The sequence below is a fragment of the Lepus europaeus genome, chromosome 3 (assembly GCF_033115175.1).
Source record: "Lepus europaeus isolate LE1 chromosome 3, mLepTim1.pri, whole genome shotgun sequence".
Taxonomy (NCBI): Eukaryota; Metazoa; Chordata; class Mammalia; order Lagomorpha; family Leporidae; genus Lepus; species Lepus europaeus.
Genome location: NC_084829.1, coordinates 165,806,615 through 165,827,716, shown reverse-complemented (window position 1 = coordinate 165,827,716; position 21,102 = coordinate 165,806,615). Strand labels below are relative to the sequence as shown.

The window sequence follows — 21,102 nt, the reverse complement described above, 5'->3', positions numbered from 1 at the left end:
TAAAGGGCTACAGTGGGTAGGGCTGATCCAGGCTAAAGCCAGGAGTCACATATTCCATGCAGGTCTCCCCTGTGAGTGGCAGGAAGCCAAGTATTTCGGCCATCATCTGCTGTCTCCCCAGGCACTTTAGCAGGGAGCTGGTTTGCAAGTAGAGTAACTAGAACTCAAACTGGTACTCACCTGGCATGCCAGTGTCACAGCAGCAGCCTCACCTACTGTACCACAACTTGCTTAATTTTCAAGAGTATTAATCAAATTATCTAATCAATATTTCTTGCAAAGAAGTTATATACTTTTGATACATAAGCTAACAATACAAAATAAAATAAAACTTTTTTTCACAAGTAAACATTGATACTTGTATATTTTCTTACATTCTTTATTTTATACATAAATAATTATCAATCTCCTTAAAAGTGAACTTTTAAAAATTATAGCCAGTAAGTCTTTCTTAAGTAATTCAATTTTCAAGACAAAAGTTACATACTTGAGCAACAAAAGTATAATAACACAGCTCAAACACACTTAGATAAAAATTTTCAGGCTATATAAACTAACATCAAGCGGTAAGGAAAAGGGCGAACATTCAGTGCAGTGTTTAAAACGCCACATCTCATTTTGGAGTGCCTGGGGGTGAGTCCTGGTTCCGCTTAAATTCCAGCTGATGTGCACCCTGCGTGGTAACAGGTGATAACTCAAGTGCTCGGGTCCCTGGCTCTCACGTGGGAGAACCAGACTGAGTTTTGGCTCCTGACATCAGCCAGGGCCAGCTCGGGTTGTTGCAGCCATTTGGAGAGTGAACCAGCAATTGAAAGATCACTCTCTCTCTATTCTCTGTTTTTCAAATAAATATGTAAAAGAGAGTAAAGATGAGAAGCATTATAAAATTTTAAATAATTTTTATTTAGAAATCACAGACACAGAGAAAGAGAGAGAGATCTCCCATCTGATGGCTCATTTCCAGTGTCCACAACTGAGGCTGGGCTAAGCTAAAGCCAAAAACCAGTAACTCAACCTGGGTCTCCCTTATGAGTGACCGGGACCCAAGTACTTGAGCCATTACCGGCTGCTTTCCGGGGGTCACATTAGCAGGAAGCTGGAATAGGAAGTGGAGCCGGGACCTCAACCCAGCCCTCCAAGATGGGATCTAGGCATCCCAAGCAGCATCTTAAATACTACACCAAACAGCCACCCTGGGATCATAACACTTTGCACCTAAAAAGTAACTATTTTCTTGTAAGTTAATTTTTGAAATTGCTGTGAGAATTATAATTTAAATAGTATTTAAATTTGCTAATAGAATTCACAGATCATAGTCCCATTACCAGAAAGGAAAAATTTAAAGAAAACATGGAAAGGTAGGTAGAAAATAGAAAGCAAACTAAATAGTTAAATGCACTAAAATTAAGCATAAAATATGATTGTGAAATTCATTATGTAATTCCAAGAAAATTACAAGTGTGCTAGACACAGCTATTGAAAGAGAAGCCCTGTTAAATCCGCTTTACAAAAATCCAAATTGTCCTTTGTTCCTGGAAAGTGCAGACCAAAGGAAAGCAGGTGCCATAAAGTTAATCATGAAGTTAAATTCAATGAGTAAATGAAGTAAATTGGAAAAGGTCACTTTTTGTTTGTGATTGGTTTAGTCTACAATGAAGGGAGAGCTGTAATGAAGTTTATACAATAGATATTCCATGGGTTGAACTTTATAAAGCAAAATGCCACATACAATGGTCTTTTTCTGCCTTCTGCTTGTTGAATTCTTTATTAAGTGGAGGACTAAGCCCGTGGCTGTAAGGTAAATTAAAAGTATGTTATCACAGAAATTAAAGAATAAAAGGAGGGATGACAAATTATGGGCTTATAATTGTGTATATGAAATCTGTTCTCTTTATATAAATAATGAAAGATAGCTTTAAAATATTGCAATCTTTGTATTTAGATTTCTATAGTTATGAATGTTTTCATTTGCATGATGCACTCCAGTGGGTTTATTTTTAAGAATTATGCAAAGGAAGCTAGTTACTCATATTTCAAGTTCCAGAGGAATGTGGGACCTAATCACTCATGGCCATCTGCGTAGAATTTGTTTACTATCCAGTGCCCTCTAGTGTTATGGGAGGGGAATTACAGTGAGCGTAAATGTTTTTAATCTTAAAAAGTATTTCTAAAATTTAACTGGTTGTGAGTTGAAGTGTTCCCATTACAATGAAGTTTTATGGATAAAGTGATCTTTGAATTGCATGTGGAAAGGAAGGTGAGAGCAAGTGTTTACCAAACGAAGTGGACATCTATTTGGTAGATACCAATAAATCAAATTTTCACATTTCATTTAAAAATGATGTTTTATAGCTTCATTAGTATGTTCTTTTGTTGATTTTCCTCCAAGTCCTTTCTTTCTGCCACTTTGTTTTTTATAATTCGAATGCTTTTACATGACATCACTGAATCAATCTACTGGCTATGACTGCTAGTTTAAGTCATCTAACTTTAGAAATATGCACACAGTTTGGCTGTTTCGTGAGAAAACAGAAAATTAAACAGCATTATGTTTGTCCCCCAACGCTAGCTGGCCTCTGATTGAGCTGACTTCCGTTCTTGAGGCCGTGTCGTCTGTGTGAGTTGGGCCATGGGGGTGATAGCTGGGGTGCCCCCAGCCCGGCTCCCAGGTGTGGGTGAGGATTCCCCACAGCCCTCCCCAGGCTGACGCCCTAGAGGCAGCTAGTGTCTCCTCTGGGTAGGATAGTGGTGGGTGCTGTCTGAATTCCCCCAATTTTTCCCTGTTTATACTTGCTTTTGTCTCCAGCCTAAAAAATATGTACACTAATAACATTTTTCATAAATCTATACAATATTAAAGTAAAAATTAATTGCAAACTCAATTCATGCTACATTTTATAGATGCATTAGATATAAAATATATGCCTAGGAGTCTTCCTGAAATAATATCTGGAGATGACTTCATTTATCCTTTTATGAAAATAGAGGGAGTATAATATTTTCATTTATTTTCTATTAATCTGAATTATCTCATGACTGAGGTAATTATCCTGACAGGTTAAGCTGTTTGTTAGGACACTGGCATCTCAGACCTGAGTACCAGTTCAAGTTCTGGCTACTCCGCTTCCCATCCAGCGCCCTGCTCATGCGCCTGGGGGTAGTGGATGGTACCTGCAGTACTTGAGTTCCTGCCACCCCGTGAGGGACATGGATGGATTTCCTGGCTGAACCTCGGCTGTTTTATCCATTTAGGGAGTCAGCCAGTGCATGCAAGATCTCTTTCTCTCTCTTAAGCACACTTTCTCTCTCACTCTGACTCTAAAATAAATAAATAAATCTTCAAAAAAATGTAGCGTATGCCCACGTCCATGTCACAGTGCCTGAGTGCTAGTCCTGGCTCCACTGTGGCTTCTAGCTTTCTGTTACTCTGCTCTCTGGCAGACGGCAGATGGTAGCCTGAGTTATTTGTCCCCTGCCTCCTGTGTGGAGGACCTTGACTGAGTTCCTGGCCTCTGGCTTCAGCCTGACTACGCAAGCATGGGCCAACGGATGGAGGCTCTCCTGGTCTCTCTGACTCTCAAATAAAATAAATAAAAAGCAGACCTTCTTTAACAACAAGGAAGTTTATATCACATTATAGAAAGCTCTAAAATTATATTAATTTTTAAAAATAAAGCCCCTTCCCCTTTTGTAAATTTCTTGAGAATTTAGTTACACATTTCTGAATATTAAAGTAGACTTTTCACCGATGAAAAATGCTGCATATATATATCTTTATTTACATTATTATTTTGAAATATTAAGCAAAGTAAGCAAGACTTGCTTTGTTATAAAATGTACAAAAATTAAAACAGTCTAATGGAAAAATTAACCCAGCGTTGTGGAAACACACTGAATTATACTGGAGGATTTGGTATATGATGAATGTGGCAAATAAATAAGTGGGCGAAAGATAGCTATTCAATACATGACTGTTCAAGGGACTATCTCTGTGTAGTAAATACAGCTAGATTTCTTCAACCTTTTCCCATCCCTAAATCTGTTTAAAATTCCGCCTTCCTCACTATTTGCAATTAACAGGAATGGATCAACTTATTCAGCTACAAAACAATAATCATAAAAATCAAATGTCACAAAACATTCGATTCAAACCAACAATTAATCTTCAGTCAGAAATGAAGGGAGCTTTTGCATGGATGAATTGAATGGAGGCAAAAACGAATCGATAAAGAGTGGAAACCCCCTGCTAGAGAGGACAGAAAGTGTGAAGTGTGCAGTAAACACATGGGAAAAGGTGTTTGTTCTTAGATTAGTCCTCCTTTCAGTTCTGCCTACGCTTCTGGCCTTCGTAACACAATGTACTCAATATCTTATTAACAGTTACCCTCAGCTTTCTTTGGAAACTTTTTTTTTTTTTTTGGTAAATAGATGAATAAAATCATGAGTTAATTAGTAAATTAAGTATTCAGTTCCCACTGCAAAGAATTCCATAATTTTTCATAGGTATTGTCTATAGAGAAAGTTCACAGATTTTCTGAAATAATGAGAAGGTTTTTTAGTCTTTTATTTCAGCAAGCCTGATAGAAAGGCTAGCTTTCCATATACCTGGGATGTGGTATTTGCTTATTTGTCTGTTGTACATCACACAGAAACTCGACTTAGAGGTAGTTTACCTTTTATAATATTAAATAAAAGATCATATAACAATAGAAGAACACATAAGGTATTCCACCATTATTGAACTGTACAGCTAAGTATAGCTTGAAGATGTTAAATTTAACCATAAAATGCCCCTAGCTAAGTCATCTGGAAAAGATGTGTTACGTTTAACTTCAAACAAGCCAAGCCAACAATTAGGACTCAAAAAAGGGGGAAAAAAAAATCCAACACTCCTGTTGGAAGCTTGTTCCAGAGTTTGCGTTCTGTTACTCTCATGTCGTGTTCTTTTGAAAGGTTCTCAAACCACTCAGTTCAGTTTATTTCCTGCGGTTGTGTCTTTGGTAGAGAAGAGGAACAGTTGGTCGGCATCCTTCTTGTGATTAGCTTTCTCATGGTCTGATAAAACCACTGTCAGTTCTGACTTTTCTTCATGGTAAATATACCATAGCTAATTTTTTTGCAGTCATTTCTCTTACTGTACTAGGATCAATTTTCTACTCTTCCTGCAATCCTAAGACAGAGTGACGACAGCTGAATTATACCTAGACAATGATAGACATGACATCTAGTGACAGAGCTGCTTTTCCTGTCCTATTTGCATATTGGTTCATGATGGAAATAGAGTAACTTAAAAAACATTGGCACTGATTTCTAGTTTTTTAATAAAAAGATGTTCTTGTCATTTATCATCTTACATGTAATTTTTATCACAAGTATAAAACATGTGCTTAAAAACTTAATCCTATTTAGAAGAATCACAATATATTTTTCAGAAGCATTGTACTTAGTAGCAGATACTACTTAAACCCAGTCTTAACCTTGCTAACAAATACTTGGGGATGTAAGAATTTTGAAATTAGCTTCTAATCACTTCCAGTGGTGAATTTTTTTTAAAGCAGCCAGGGTTAAGCCAAGTTCTGCTTGCTTTCTCCTTCTTACTGGTTTAGCTAAGGAGCTCAAGTTGATGGGATTTATTCTCTTACGATTCTAAGAAAAATGTTTGAAGAGTTTTCTTATATTACAAATATTGAAAACTACTTATTTGTTAATAGATACTTGCAATTCACCATCTTACTCTTAAAATTACCTTGATAATAGTGAATATTAGTAGGAATATGTTTAGTTCAAGAAGGTTGTATAATACTTACTGATTGAAAAGGTCTTCAGTCTTTTAAGTAACAGCAATCCATTTGAGATAAAGTAAAATGAAGTATAAGGAGAATTTACTTCAACTTTAGTCTTTTTCAAATTTAGTAGATAATCCTGATAAAATTATATTAAAATATTGCCCCCAAACCTTAGAGGACTTATTTCAATTAGCACTTTTTATTTAGTGGAAAATTGAGAATTATTATTGGGTTTCATCAAAATAATGATCCTATTTTTAAAAATATTTTTAGTACTTTATTTTCCCACCCAATAATTTGAAAAACTTTGAAACATCACCCAGATATGCCAAGATTTTTGCACAGAGTAAAGCAGACTCTCCATTGAGAGGCACTGGCATCGTAGTTCAGTGAGTTAAGCCACTGCCTATGGTGCAGGCATCACATGTCTGGGTACCAGTTTGCCCCAGGTACTCTGCTTTCTGTCCAGCTGTCCCCTGATGTGCCTGGGGAGGCAACAAGAGATGGCCCAGGGTCTTGGGCCCCTGCCAACCATTTTGGAGGCCAGGATGGACTTCTGGCTGCTGGCTTTGGCCTGGCCCAGTCCGGGCTGTCATGGCCAGAGAGAACCAGTGAATGAAATATCTCTCTCCTCCTCCTCCTTCTCCTCCTCCCTCCCTCCATCTCTGTTGCTCTGCCTTTCACATAAGTTCAAATAAGTAAATGCTTAAAATGGATTCTGCCATGAGAGAAATAATGTTCTGTGACTTGTAGCCACTGCTACAAGTGTTTCCAGATATACCTTGTGTCACATCTGTAGGAAGTTTGAGCAGAGGGTTTGTTTTTGGTATGAGATCATGAGCCCAGTGACAGGATACATTTTCCCCTCACTTTTTAAATTTTTTAAAGATTTATTTATTTACTTGGAAGTCAGAGTTACACAGAGAAGGACAGGCAGAGAGAGAGAGAGAGAGAGAGAAGTCTTCCATCCGTTGGTTCACTCCCCAGTTGGCAGCAATGGCCATAGCTGTGCCATTCCAAAGCCAGGAACCAGGAGCTTCTTCTAGGTCTTCCACGTGGACTCAGGGGCCCAAGGACTTAGGCCAAGCCCCACTGCTTTCCCAGGGCATAACTGAGAGCTGGATGGGAAGTGGAGCTGCTGGAACTCTAACTGGCACCCATATGGAATGCCAGCACTGCAGGCAGCGACTTTCCCCACCAGGCCACAGCGCCGGCCCCTGTTATTTTTAATTTCTCTAAGTAGGAGGCTGTCTTAAGGGATTTCGCACCTATACTTTCATCAGAGACCTGTTTTGAAGCTATGACCTTTTGTACGAGTTTGAAATATGAAGGATACTTCTGTCTCAGGTATTCCAGTTTAATCGCGAAGCACCTTCCCTCGTTCCACATCTTTTCTTTTTCAGTTGGCTCACAGACTTCTCGTGGCCACTAAGTAACACCCAAGTGCCTTTTTGTACTGTGCAAATGCACAGAAAACTCTCCCTCTTCCTAGAGCCTATGTGTGTTCACCCCGCCGGGGTTAAAGGAAGGCAGGCCCCGCCTCGTCCCTGCCGGGCCCATCACCCAGGGTACGACCATCTCTGCCTACGTGGCCAAGTCCAGGAAGACGCTGCTAGTGGAAGACATCCTTGGGGTACGTGACCTTTTGACGCTTTATGACAGTTCTAGCCTGATGTGTTTGGTTAAGAAGTAAGATATATATATATATATATATATATATATATATATATACACACACACACACACATATACATATATGTATACATATGTACATATATAGTTTTTATATTATAGTTTAAACCATTTCATTTTTTAAAAAGGAATGAAGCAAGATATAGACGAAAAATGAATGTATATGTAAACTCAATTTTGTGTTCATAAAATCCTATTTTACATGCCCACTACGAGCTGCATGTGACAATTCTTACTTCAGCACATGATGGTATGAATAACACAAAGCATATATTTACAGTCATTTAAGCTGAATGACTGCTGTGTTGTGTTTCGTGTCTTGCCAGGATGTATAAGGATAGAAATGAGTTAGCTATTGCTATTGGCAAATGACTTAAAAAATTTTAGTGATGTTATACGTGTCCGCCTGTTACTTTCATGAGTGTAGGGCTGGGCCACTCTGCTGATTTGGGCTGCAGTCTGCTGGGACTGCCCCTGACTGTGGGGTCAGTTGGTCATCCTTTTGGGTGCTGGCTGGTCTCTGACGGTCCCAGCTCTCTGTGTTTCTCACACCTTTGCAGGAAGGCCAGCCTGCAGTTTCTTATGAAGATGTAGCTGGAGTCCAAGTGAAGTGAGTTTTCAGGTGTCTGCTTCACCACATTTAGTGCCCTCTCTTACGCCAGAGCAAATTGCACGAGTGAGCCCAGGCTGTGCTGGGGGTGCTGACAGAGGTTCTGGAAACAGAGAGACATACGTCCTCAGTGCAGCCTTGCCCACACACACGAGGGCGCTTCAAGACGTCCATGGGGGTGTAGTTCAGAGAGCAGGTGTTGTGGTGCCCAAATAACTGAAATCCACATGTACAAGAGTCTCACGAAAGCTAATGGAAAGTGTGTATTATGAAAAATCTATGCACGGATTTCAAGGTTTTGCACCAAAATAAATTTATCCTCCAATTTCATTTTCATGAATTTTTGAAGTGCCCTCATACATGGGAACATTTTAATGAAATGTCACCACGTGAAGTACAGACTTTAAAAGCGACAAGTACAAACAGGTATATAGATGTAAGGAATTAGCTCTGAGATAGCATTAAATTGAAATCATGTAACACTAGCTTTAATTTCATTTTTGCCACTAAATGTCTATATGACCATCAACAAATCAGCTAGCTAGTTATTTTACACAAAAAAAGAGAGTGTGAAAGTTCAAAGTAGATGCTATATATATTCGTTTGAAAATGTCCTGTTGTATATGCGAGTTTTAAATTATCTATAAGTTAAAGTAGAGATTTATAGTGTTGTTGATTCATGAAAAGATCTAATTCACACCTAACAGTTTCCTGCAGGCAGCAGGACTTCAACAATTAGAATTGGTGTTTTTTATATTATTTCATTGTTTCCCTGTTTTCTTTGTCTGATTTTGCTAAGATAGAAAATTATTGAAGTGGGAGAACCAATTTCCTTTCTTATACTAAATAATTGATAATGATTAGATTATTTGAATACTTAACATGTGCTTTGAGATTCAATTTAGTGAGTATTTTGAAGTTATTCTGTATTGTCTTCACCTTAAAAGGAGAAGACAGAAATGTTCATGTGTGCTCTTGATCTGGTGTTTATGTTGAGACTAATGTTCACTATGACATTGTCCATGTGCAGCCCGGAGGACGCTAGTGCACATAGAAGGTGATGGATAAGTGTCAGCCTGTATGCTTCCTTTTCTCAGTATTGCACAAAGTTAACCTTCCTCGTTCACTTATTAATTTTCTACTATGCCAGATAAAGACAAATTAAAGCCTTATGGGTGTAAAGGTTTCAATATTCCTAAAAATAAGCATTTTCTTGAACTAATTGGTGATAATCATCATCACTTAGCTTTCCTTTGAAAAGACTTGCATATCATGGGTTACAAAACCATGGCGATTTCTGATAGAAATAAGAATCCTAACGTAATGATTTTGTTTCTTTCACTGATTTATTTTTTTTTCCTTTGGTTTTTCAGGATGAACGATTTCCGAGAGGCACTGGGCTGGAGTCAGGGACTCGTATCCAGTCTGTTCTTTGCTTGCCCATCGTCACTGCCATTGGTGATTTGATTGGCATCCTCGAGCTGTATCGGCACTGGGGCAAAGAAGCCTTCTGCCTCAGTCACCAGGAGGTGAGGTCTCCCAGGCTGCCGTTAGGACGGTTACTGAGCCCCTCTCGTTCATACTGCTCATGAACGCTCCCTGAGTGCATGAGCGAGTAGTTAATGCCACGGTTTGCTCAGCAGTGTGTTTCTACTAGTGCTGATGGTTTTAAAAGCCTATTTCTGTTTTGCTTTACAGTTATTTATAGAGGAAACTGATGAGATGAGGAATATAGTGCTTTTTTTAAAAAAAATTAAAAGTACATTTTAACAATAAAAAATATGCCACACTGTGAGTCAGATAAAGAAACGGGATACCTCTGGAGAGTTTTGGCCTCCTGCTTGCCATTACGTCTTCTTGAAACCGTCCTCTTCCTAGGCTCTGTGTCCTGAAACACGGATCCAGTGTCCAGTGTATTTGGAAAACAGTGAGCTCCATTCACTATTCACTGAGCTGGAACTGGCGCGTCAATACTGAACCCAAACACTAAAACCATGTATTTAGCATGGCCAGCGTGAGCCCTGTCCGCTTGCCTGAATGGCCGCATATCTCACCGGCTCCCCCAGGCTGGGCACTCGGGAGGCCTGCGGCCCAGTGCTCAGCCTTGCCCTTGCTCTTCCATCTAGTGGGAGAGTGGTCGCCTGTCCGCTCGCAGCGCCCCCTGCAGAAGCTCTGGGGCCCTGGCTGAGCACTTCAAGGATGTTGGCACCGCTGCTCCTCTGGGGTGCCTGCGGTCACCTGGGTACACTGCAGCGATCTCCTGTCTTGTCTTCTCCCCACAGCACGACCGAAGCCCTGCTGTTTGTATTGTTTGGTTTACTGCTCTTGGCAGAACCTAGAAGCTCCCTGTTGCATCATAGACACCTAGTGTGTCTGTTAAATGGATCAATAATAAAAGGACTAATAGCCAGTGATTTAGAACTTTTCCACTGGTACAGACACACGTCTTTTACTTTCTAGAAATATCTCATCGGTTTCAAGTAGTCATTAGAGGCTTTCTTTAATATTCTTTTCGTTCAACTGAAGCATAATCATTTTATTTTAAAATCATTGTACTATGGCTCTTTTTAACAATCAGTTTGTCTTGCTGTTTATCCTAAAATAAGACAAACAAGAGAGCATTAAGCTTGATTAAATAGAAAAGGAAGTATGGAAAGAAACGTGTGAGTATTTGACACTTTGCATTTGAAGAATATTCGAAAGTTCAGTGACCTTAGGGCATTCTTCATATACATTTATGCTAAAGTCCTTTGTTGGGATGCCTACATGCTTCTAACAAATGCTTGTTTTCTTTATAAATATGGCATTTTCAGGTTGCAACAGCAAATCTTGCCTGGGCTTCGGTAGCAATACATCAGGTGCAGGTGAGTCTGTAGTGACTTTCCAGGGCTGCTGAAGAGAGAGGAGTATAGCATCGGGGCCTGGAGTAGAGGTTGATAAAGACCTTAATGGTTTAATAGGCTGTTGTGCTGCTTCTAAGTGTAGTTATTTGTTTTATCACTAAATGCTTTTCTCCTACCTTACATATCTTATGATTATTTCTATGGATTCTGTGTACATTAATGGTAAATAATTTCTGGAACTTATATGCTTGCTAAACTTCTTGTTTTCCACTGAAAACAAGTTTTCACTGAAAATTAGCTAAACAGCTGCTCTCTAATTGCAACTTTTTGAGCATAGTATGAAGTAGTTCTAAAGAGCAGCTGGCAGGAGACTGCCTGGATCTGAATGCTGGCTCCACTGCTTATTAACCCTGGAATCTGAGTAATACTCACAGCATCTTTACACCTCAATTAGAAAACGTCAAATCCCAAACTCACACAGCTTTGTGGTGATGGAGATAACAAAGTGCTTATAAGCCTAGAGCTATGTTTAGCACAACTAAAGTATTCAGTATATGTTAGTAGTTACGTTATTACCTTATAAAGCAAGTTAGTGTGTTACACCATTCTTCAGTTAATAAGGTAAGTGGTATTCTGGAAGTTTCCTTATTAAATGAGCAGTATCTCTTAGAATTAATAGCTATTATTTTATATGGCAGGTGTGCAGAGGCCTTGCCAAACAGACTGAATTGAATGACTTTCTACTCGACGTATCAAAGTAAGTGTTCATTTCTCAGGATGTAGTGGCCCTTATCGATCAGCGGCTTGAATTAAGTGCAGGCCCTAGCAGCAATAGATTGCTGTCTGCTGTGGCCAGTAACTGCAGATACACAGCTGTCCCGAAGAACGGTCCATCCTGTTGTGGCCTGTTCCATTACACAGGAAGAACGGTCCATCCTACTGTGGACGGTACAGTTACATTCTCCTCCATGTTCATTTCATAGGTGACACAGCTGTCCAGGAAGAATGGTCCATCCTATTGTGAACCGTACAGTGTATAGTTATATTCTCATCCATGTTCATTTCATAGGTGAAGGACTGCAAACATACATGTGTATGTCATGATCTTAATTTTCAGTTTGACTTGTATTTTCTCAGTTGATTGACTTAGAACACATTGAAAATACTAAAACATCTCAATTTTTCAAAGAGAATACTGGTGATGGTGGGAGAAAAAATGTTCTAATTTATTTTTCCTGGCTGGGCCAGGCCAAAACCAGGAGCCAGGAGCTTCTTCCGGATCTCTCGCATGGTTGCAGGGGTGCAAGGGACAGGAAGTAGAGTAGCTAGGACTTGAACCAGCGCCGTGTGGCATACCAACGCTGTAGGCAGAGGATTAACCTAAGGCACAGCGCTGGCCTCTGTGATTAAGGAGATTAAATACTTGTTATAGGGGACACTGTCTATATTTGATCCATGTAATTAATTGCTGAAACATAAAAAAAAAAAAAATCTCAGGATGTGGTGATTCTGGGGTCCTGTCCTCCTGCAAATTCAATACAGGAATAATGTATTTGTTCTTCCATGGTGTTTGTCAATGACTGTGAAGTGTGGTTATCGTTCACTTATTTCTGTGTTAGCATTTAGTAATCTTCCCATCAATAAGTACTGCAGTCCATATGAATATTTGGTTTGATGTTGCTAGTTCGTGTTACATTCTTATATTATATTTTGAAATATAAAATTAGGGGTGGGTGTCTGGTACAGCAGTTGAGACACTGCCTGGGGTCACTACATCCCATCAGTGGAGTGGCTGGGTTGGAGTCCCTTCTCCACTGTCCACTCCAGCGTCCTGCTAATGCACACTCTGGGAGGCATCAGGGCTTAAGTACTTGGATCCCTGCTACTAACAAGAGAGATTCAGATCCAATTTCAGCTCATGGCTTTCAGCCTAGCCCACCCCAGAGCGGTTTGTTTGGTTTGGTTTGGTTTTTAATGAATATACAGTGAGAGTAGATTGGGACTGAAGAAGCTGTTTTTTTTTGATCCTCTAAACCAACTCTTCTTCCAAACAAAATTGAACATAATGCCTCTGGGACACGATCATGTCACTTCAGAATGCACAGAGAAGGCCGTGGGCCTTTCTTGCTCCGTATTTTAATATTCTGCAACTTGCCCAGAGTCAACTGAATACCTCACACGATACTTGAAATCCATTCCCTTTCGTTTTCTCCCTAGTGGGAAATTCATTCACTTCACCATCTTCCTTGTAGTGTATTCTTCAGTGCATAGTGTAATGAAGTGTGTTCTAAATTCCAGGGGCTTCATGCTAAATAATTTTCCTTTTAAATAAGAGGTATTGTCCATTACTTATGAGTTCTCTTAATCATGAGTGCATGGTTATTACACAAATCTAAACTGAAAGCACATTTATCCAGCAGCGCTGACATTGAGTTCTTTGCATTTTCCTACAATACGTGTCTATTGATTTATCTTTTTATCAGATTTACATGTTTTTGACAGGCAGAGTTAGACAGTGTGAGAGAGAGAGACAGAGAGAAAGGTCTTCCTTCTGTTGGTTCACCCCCCAAATGGCCACTACAGCTGGCGCGCTGTGCTGATCCGAAGCCGGGAGCCAGGTGCTTCTCCTGGTCTCCCATGGGGTGCAGGGCCCAAGCACTCGGGCCATCCTCCACTGGACTCCCGGGCCACAGCAGAGAGCTGGACTATCAGATTTACATTTTAATGTATGTGCCATATACCTCTCATTTTCTTGTATTCGTAAATCATGAATGCGTATTTTATTTATGTCTAGTTATGAGATCCACATCATTGCTTACATTCTGGTATTTCTTCTCAAATTAATTACATTGTTTGATACAATTAAAGTAAAATTTAACTTCTTCCAACTTTCAGTGATAATTTTCATTTTAACTGTATTGATCAGAGTGGTGAATATACATATCAACTATTCATGTGTGATTTTAGTTAAGTGCCTCAAACTTTCTATCTGCATTGGGATATATAAAATAATTACCAAATGCCTCCCCTGGGGTGAGGCTTCTTATGGTAAGGGCCTGATAACTTTCATGTATCTCTTTGAAATAACCTTATGGATTGTTTCCACAAAAGGACAGAAATGAATCAATGTATGTCTTGATGTTTATTATTTAAGTAAAGACAAAGTCAGGAAATGTATTCAAAGTTTAAGATGTACTGTGATCTAAATTAAGATTACTTACAGGATTTATGTTTCTTTTTTTTTTTTCAGAACATATTTTGATAACATAGTCGCAATAGATTCTCTACTTGAACACATAATGGTATGTTGCCATCTGTTTTGAAATTTATTTAAAATTATAGGCCTAATGTATGGTGTAACAATTTAATTTATTAGACACGCAAAAGCTCTTTTAAATATTACAGAATGTGGTACTTAGGAATCCACTTTGATTTGTTTGTTACTTCTGCTAAGTTTGTGTAATTTGCTAATATTCTGTGCCATTCTAGTGGATTGTCTTCATCTTCTTGTTAATGTCTTTTTTAAAAAAGATTTATTTTTGTATTTGAAAGAGTTATATAGAGAGAAGAGAGGGAGAGGGAGGGAGGGAGGGAGGAAGAGAGGAAGAGAGAGAGAGAGAGAGAGAGAGAGAGAGAGAGAGAGAGAGAGTCTTCCATCTGCTGGTTCACTCCCCAAATGGCCTCATGGCCGGAATTGCACCAATCCGGAGCCAGGACTTCTTCTGCGTCTCTCACGCGGGTGCAGAGGACTTGAGCCATCTTCTACTAGTTTTCCAGGCCAAGCAGAGAGCTGGATTTGGAAGTGAAACAGCCAGGTCTCAAACCGGCACCCATATGGGATGCTGGCACTGCAGGCAGCGGCTTTACCTGCTACACCACAGTGCCGGCACATTAGTGTCTTTTAAAACAACCAAGAAAGGGGCCGGTGCTGTGGTACAATGGGTTAAAGCCCTGGCCTGAAGCGCTGGCATCCCATATGGGCACCAGTTCGAGTCCCAGCTTCTCCTCTTCTGATCTGACTCTCTGCTGTGGCCTGGGAAAGCAGTAGAAAATGGCCCAAGTGCTTGGGCTCCTGCACTCACGTGGGAGACCCAGAGGAAGCTCCTGGCTCCTGGCTTCAGATTGGCACAGCTCCTGCCATTGCGGTGGCCATGTAGCCATGTGGGGAGTGAACCAGCAGATGGAAGACCTCTCTCTCTGTCTCTACCTCTCTGTAACTCTGTCTTTCAAATAAAATAAAGCTTTTTTAAAAATAAAACAACAAAGGTGAATTTTTTTTTATTAAACTTTTATTTAATGAATATAAATGTCCAAAGTATAGCTTATGGGTTACAATGGCTTCCCCCCTCCCATAACTTCCCTCCCGCCCGCAACCCTCCCCCCTCCCGCTCCCTCTCCCCTTCCATTCATGTAAAGATTCATTTTCAATTCTCTTTGTATACAGAAGATCAGTTTAGTATATACTAGGTAAAGATTTCAACAAAGGTGAATTTTTAATTTTAGTGAATTCAATTATTTTTTCTTTTGTTGTTCATGCTTTGGTGTCATATTTAAAAGTCCAATGCCAAATCTGACATCCTGAGGTTTACCTGACTATTTCTCCTAACGGCTTTATGGTTTAAGCTTTTACACTTAGATCTCTAATGTGTTGAATTAATTTTTGTATGTGATATGAAGTAAGGGAAGTAAGGTTACAGATTGATTTTTTCCAGGTGACTATTCAGTTTACCAGCACCTTTTGTTAAAAATAAAGATTCTTTCATCTTTGAATGGTCTTGCCAAAACTTATTTGAGTATAAACACATGGTTTTATTTCTGGACTCTATGAAGGAGAAGTCAAAAGGTTAAGAAAAATGCATATTATGAAAAACAAATGGATGAATGATTTTTATTTTTTTTAAACTTTCATTTTTGGGGTATTTATTGGAAAGGCAGAGCGATGAGACAGAGGAAAGGATCTCTCATCTAGTGATTTACTCCCCCAAATGCCCACGACAGCCAAGGCTGGGCCAGGCTAAAAGCAGGTGGTAAGATGGCAGTTTGGGTCTCCCATTTGGGTGCAGGGAGCAAACCACTCAGGCATCCTCTGCTACCTCCCAGGGTGCATATTCATGAGAGGCTGGGATCAGTAGCAGAGCCAGGACTTGAATCCAGGCACTCTCAAATATGGGATACATGCCACCCAAGGGGCATCTTAACTGCCACACCAGAAGTCTACCCCAGATATTAAAAAAAATGTACTAATAGAAACATCTATTGATTCAAAATTTTCATGAACTTTCTGAAGTCCTCTGGTACATCTGTTTTGATTCTAGTACTACAGTGTTTTAATTTGGGGTGTATCATAACAATATTAACAACATAATATTATTAGCCCACATGAACATGAGCTATGTTTCAGTTTACTTTAGTTTTCTTAAGTTTTTCAATGTTTTTTAGTTCTTAAAGAGTGAATATTGATTTCATTTTGGTCAAACTATTCCTACATATTTTTAATACCTATAAAAATGGAATTATTCAATAAAATTTGTCTTGGCATATTGATCTTGTATCCTGCCACCCTCAATGAACTCATCATGAGTTATAAGAGTTTCTCAGTGTATTCTTTAAGATTTTCTATATATTTGATCCTATCATCTGTGACTAGAGAGGTTTCATCCCTTCTTTCTAATCTATATGTCCTGTTTCTTTTACTTGCATAATCACCCCTGCTAGAACCTATGGCTCCATATAGAATAGAACTGGCAAGCGTTGACATTCATATCTTATTGAGGTTTTTTTTTTTTAGGATTTATTTATTTATTTTTAAAGATTCTCTCTCTCTCTCTCTCTCACACACACACACACACAGAGAGAGAGAGAGAGAGAGAGAGAGAGAGAGAGAGTCTTCCATCTCCTGGTTCACTCCCCAAATGGGTGCAATGAACATGGCTGAGCCAGGCCAGATAGAAGCCTGGAACTCTATCTGGGTCTCTGACATCGGTAGCAGTGGCCCAAGCACTTGGGCCATTCCCTGCTGCTTTCGCGGGTGCATTGACAGGGACCTGGATCAAAAGTGGAGCCGCTAGGACTCTCCATATAGGATACTGGTGCCACAGATGGCGGCTTTACCCGCTGTGCCATGGTGCTGGCCCCTGTGGACATTCTTGTTGTGTTCTTGCTCTTAGGGGAGGAACATCTAGTCTCCCCACGATTATGTATGTAAGAAGTTTGCTATGGGTTTCTCATGATGGCCTTTTATCAGGTTATAGAAGTTCCCTTCTATCCTAGATTTTTAGATTTTGTCAAATAATTTTTATGTATCAAGATCTTTGCTACTTTTTTATCAGTGTCAATACATCAATGATATCTATTGATTTTTGAATAGTTAACCTTGCATTCATGCGATGTATGATTTATTAATTTAATAGAAAATCTGAGTTTATGCCTTCAGCATGGTGATTTACCACCCAAAACCATTCTCTTATTTTTCATTTATTTTTTTTTAATGAGACATTTATTTATTTGAAAGGCAGGGTTATGCAGGGTGGGATGGGGCCAAGGGGAGGGATGCCTTACATCTGCTGACTCACTCCCCAAGTGAGGACATAAGCATGGAGCTGGATCTGAAGTGTTGCGGCCAGGACTCAAACCAGTGCCCATATGGGATGCTGGCATAGCAGGCAGCGGCTTAACCTGCTGCACTACAACGCCGGCCCCTAAATTTCCTCAAAACCTATGTTAATGGATGCAGTGATAACGATGCCTCATATTTATAAATTATTTTTCTAGTTTATAGTCTTGGATTTTTAATCTAGAGAGTGATTTATAGAGCTGACAATAGCAGGAATAGTTCTCGTGGTTCTGCTTCTCCTGTTCTTGCAGTGCTTACTTCCGTTCGTCTTTGTAGATATTGGCTAGAACCTAGGAACTCTGCTGAATGGAAGCATTGATTAGCAAAGTGAATGCACATGTTTGCCTTCATGCTTATAAATTGCTATAAATATTTGTCATTAGTCCCCTAGAAGATACTACATATGAATTAAATGTTTTCTCTTTATCCTTATGTGCCATGAGTTTGATTCTGAGTGTTGAATATCATCAAAGTTGGATACTATCAACATTTTACAAGCAGTTGTTAAAATAATTCTGATAGTCATTTGGAATAGGAAATTAGTTTATTACTCAAATGTTAAATCACTCTTTCATTGATCGTAGAAAACCTATTTAATTATAGCATATTCTTAAAAATACCTTTTATTGGGGCTGGCGCTGTGGCGTAGCAGGTAAAGCCGCCGATGGAGTGCTGGCATTCCATATGGCTGCCGGTTTGAGTCCGGACTGCTCCACTTCCAAATCCAGCTCTGTGCTGTGGCCTGGGAAAGCAGTAGAAGATGGCCCATGTGGGAGACCTGGAAGAAGCTCCTGGCTCCTGGCTTCAAATTGGCATAGTTCCAGCTGGCCAATTGGGGAGTGAAAAAGTGGATAAAAGACCTCTCTTCCTCAGCGTCTCCTCTCTCTTTGTAACTCTGACTTTCAAATAATGAATAAATCTTTAAAAAGAATACTTTTATTTATTTTCATTGTATTTTAAAGGCAGAGAGAGGGAGAGAGAGACAGAGACAGAAAGAGACAGAAAGATACCTTATATCTGCTGATCTACTTCCCAAATGCCCCCAACAGTTGGAACAGTGCCAGGCTGAAGCCAGGAACCTGGAATTTAATCCAGGTCTCCTACATGAGTGGCAGGGACCAAAATACTGGAGCTATCCCCTGTTGCCTCCCAGGATGGGTGTAAGTAAGAAATTGGAATCTGAAGCAGGAGCCGTGATTTGAACCCAGACTCTCCAACAGGGGTGTCTAAGCAGTGTCCCAACTACTGTGCCAGTCATCCACTCCTGCCATGTATTCTTAACTACTGCATTGGTTATTAATGTTTACTTCAGACTTTTGCATCTGTGTTCATAGGTATGGTTGTTTAGTAGTTTCCTATTCTCGGGTAGTTTTGGCATTGGGTCATGCCCCTCTTCATCAATGAGACATTGTTCATTCTTTCAGTGGCTTGAATAATATATGAGTTGTTTTCCCTTTATGGTTTAGTATGAATCAGTTGTAAAACCATTTCGGTCTTATTTGGGGACAGATCTGATTCTATTTTAAGTATCTCCTATGATATTGTTGTAAAACCATTTCAGTCTTATTTGGGGACAGAGATGATTCTATTGTAAGTATCTCTTATGATATTGGCTCCTACAGATCTTCATTCACCCACTAATGCTATATTTCGTGGATATCTGTTATATTCCTCAAATGGTATAGCAGCTAGAATTATAAACTGGTAATCAAAAACCTTCACAGTCTCTGTCCTCATTGAGATAATGGTCTAATGGGGGAGACAGACATGATCAGATAGCAGCACATGTGTAAAATTGCAGTCACAATCAGGGCTTTGGTGCAGCCGAACACGGTGCTCTAAAAGTTCATAAGAAAATCTGACCTAATTGAGGAGCCTGTGTGAAAGTTACAGTGACAAAGACAGAAAACAGGGGCGCTGCTTTAGGGGAGAGGGATCAGGAGACTTAGAAGGACCAACTTATCCAGGCTGTGGAGGGATTTTTTTTATTTTAATGCCTTTTAAACTACATGGTGCAAGATCAGATTGGAATTTGATCCCCTATGTTAGGGGAGGTGAGAGGAAAGTCTTCGATAATGTAGATAAGATTTCTCTTTTCCACATAAGCAAATGTTCAGATCCCAGGTGATCATTTATTCTACCTCAATGTCCTCAGTGGAGGCAATGCTGACACTTGGAGAAGGTTTATCCTTATGCAAGGGTGCCCTGACCATTACAGCTGTGTGAACTAGGCACCAGGCATACCCAATCTTCACTGGCTCATTGTAACAAATGGAGATGCCTCCACTTGTTTCAGGTGCTTTGTGGTCTGAATGGCTCAGCTCCTAGTTGGGAATTAGTGAATTAAACTTTCATATTGAATTTTATACATTTTTAATTACTTATATTCCTGTATCTGAAAACATTAACTACTGCATTCAGGTTATCTTGAAAGAATCAAAGGTCATATCAATTGAAAGTCCTTGAAGATTGGGAATTCTGTAATTCCTGGACATGATGGCTCAGATTATGTTTTCAGGAATGTGTCTTTTACTATTTTCCTGTTAAGCTTACTTCTGTAATCCCTATTCTCAGACAGTCTCTGTGTACTTGATGGCAACCCCAGCCCTGTTTTCAGAGGAGATATTTACTTTTCTGATTGACTTCCATGCCCTTAACAAGAAAAGAAAATGTAGAAATCCTATACAGAGACTCAACAGCATTCTCCTGAGTGAACAGTGAGCATAGAAAAAATCAAAAGGGAAATAAAAAATTCCTTGAGACAAATGAAAATACAGTATATCAAAACTCATGGAGTATAGTAAGCAGTGTTAGGAGGAAAGTTTATAGCTTTAAGTGCTTTTATAAAAAAAATGGAAAGGTATCAAATAATCTAACAGTGTATCTCAAGGATGTGGAAAAACAAACAAAAAAAAACTTAACACAAAATTAGTAGGATGAAAGAAATAATAAAAATTAGAGAAGAAATAAACAAATAGAAATAAAAATGCAAAAGTCAGTGAAATGAAGACCTGTGTTGTCAAGAATAAACAAAGTTTATCAACCATTGACCAAGCTTAAAAAAAAAAAGATTCAAATCTATAAAATCAAAGATGAAAAAGGAGATACTACAACTGATACCACAGAGATACAAAGAATCGTTAAGAAATATTATGGTGACCAGTGCTGTGGTGCAGTAGGTTAGTCCTCCGCCTGCAGTGCCAGCTTCCCATATGGGCTCTGGTTCTAGTACCAACTGCTCCTCTTCTGATCCAGCTCTCTGCTATGGCCTGGGAAGGCAAAAATGGAAGAAAGCCCAAGTGCTTGTCCCCTGCACCCATGTGGGAGACCCAGAAGAAGCTCCTGGTTTCAGATTGGCCCAGCTCTGACCTTTGTAGCCATTTGGGGAGTAAACCAGCAGATGGAAAATCTTTCTCTCTGTCTCTCCCACTCACTGTCTTTAACTCTACCTCTCAAATAAATAAATAAAAATCTTTAAAAAATATTATGAACAATTATATGCCAACAAGCTTAAAACTCTAGAAAGAATGGACAGATTTCTGGACACATGATTTACCA

At 39.4% G+C, this 21,102-nt stretch overlaps 1 protein-coding gene across 2 annotated transcripts in view; it reads left to right on the top strand.

Moving 5' to 3' along the window:
* The window catches only part of PDE10A (phosphodiesterase 10A), a 381,690-nt gene that overhangs the window by 267,822 nt on the left and 92,766 nt on the right, over nt 1–21,102 (top strand). For both annotated transcript variants that reach the window (XM_062187022.1, XM_062187024.1), the window contains exons 6-10: nt 7,279–7,419; nt 9,462–9,617; nt 10,902–10,952; nt 11,630–11,688; nt 14,182–14,233. In XM_062187022.1, the coding sequence (XP_062043006.1) occupies nt 7,279–7,419; nt 9,462–9,617; nt 10,902–10,952; nt 11,630–11,688; nt 14,182–14,233 (459 nt within the window). The remainder of the gene's footprint in view (nt 1–7,278; nt 7,420–9,461; nt 9,618–10,901; nt 10,953–11,629; nt 11,689–14,181; nt 14,234–21,102) is intronic.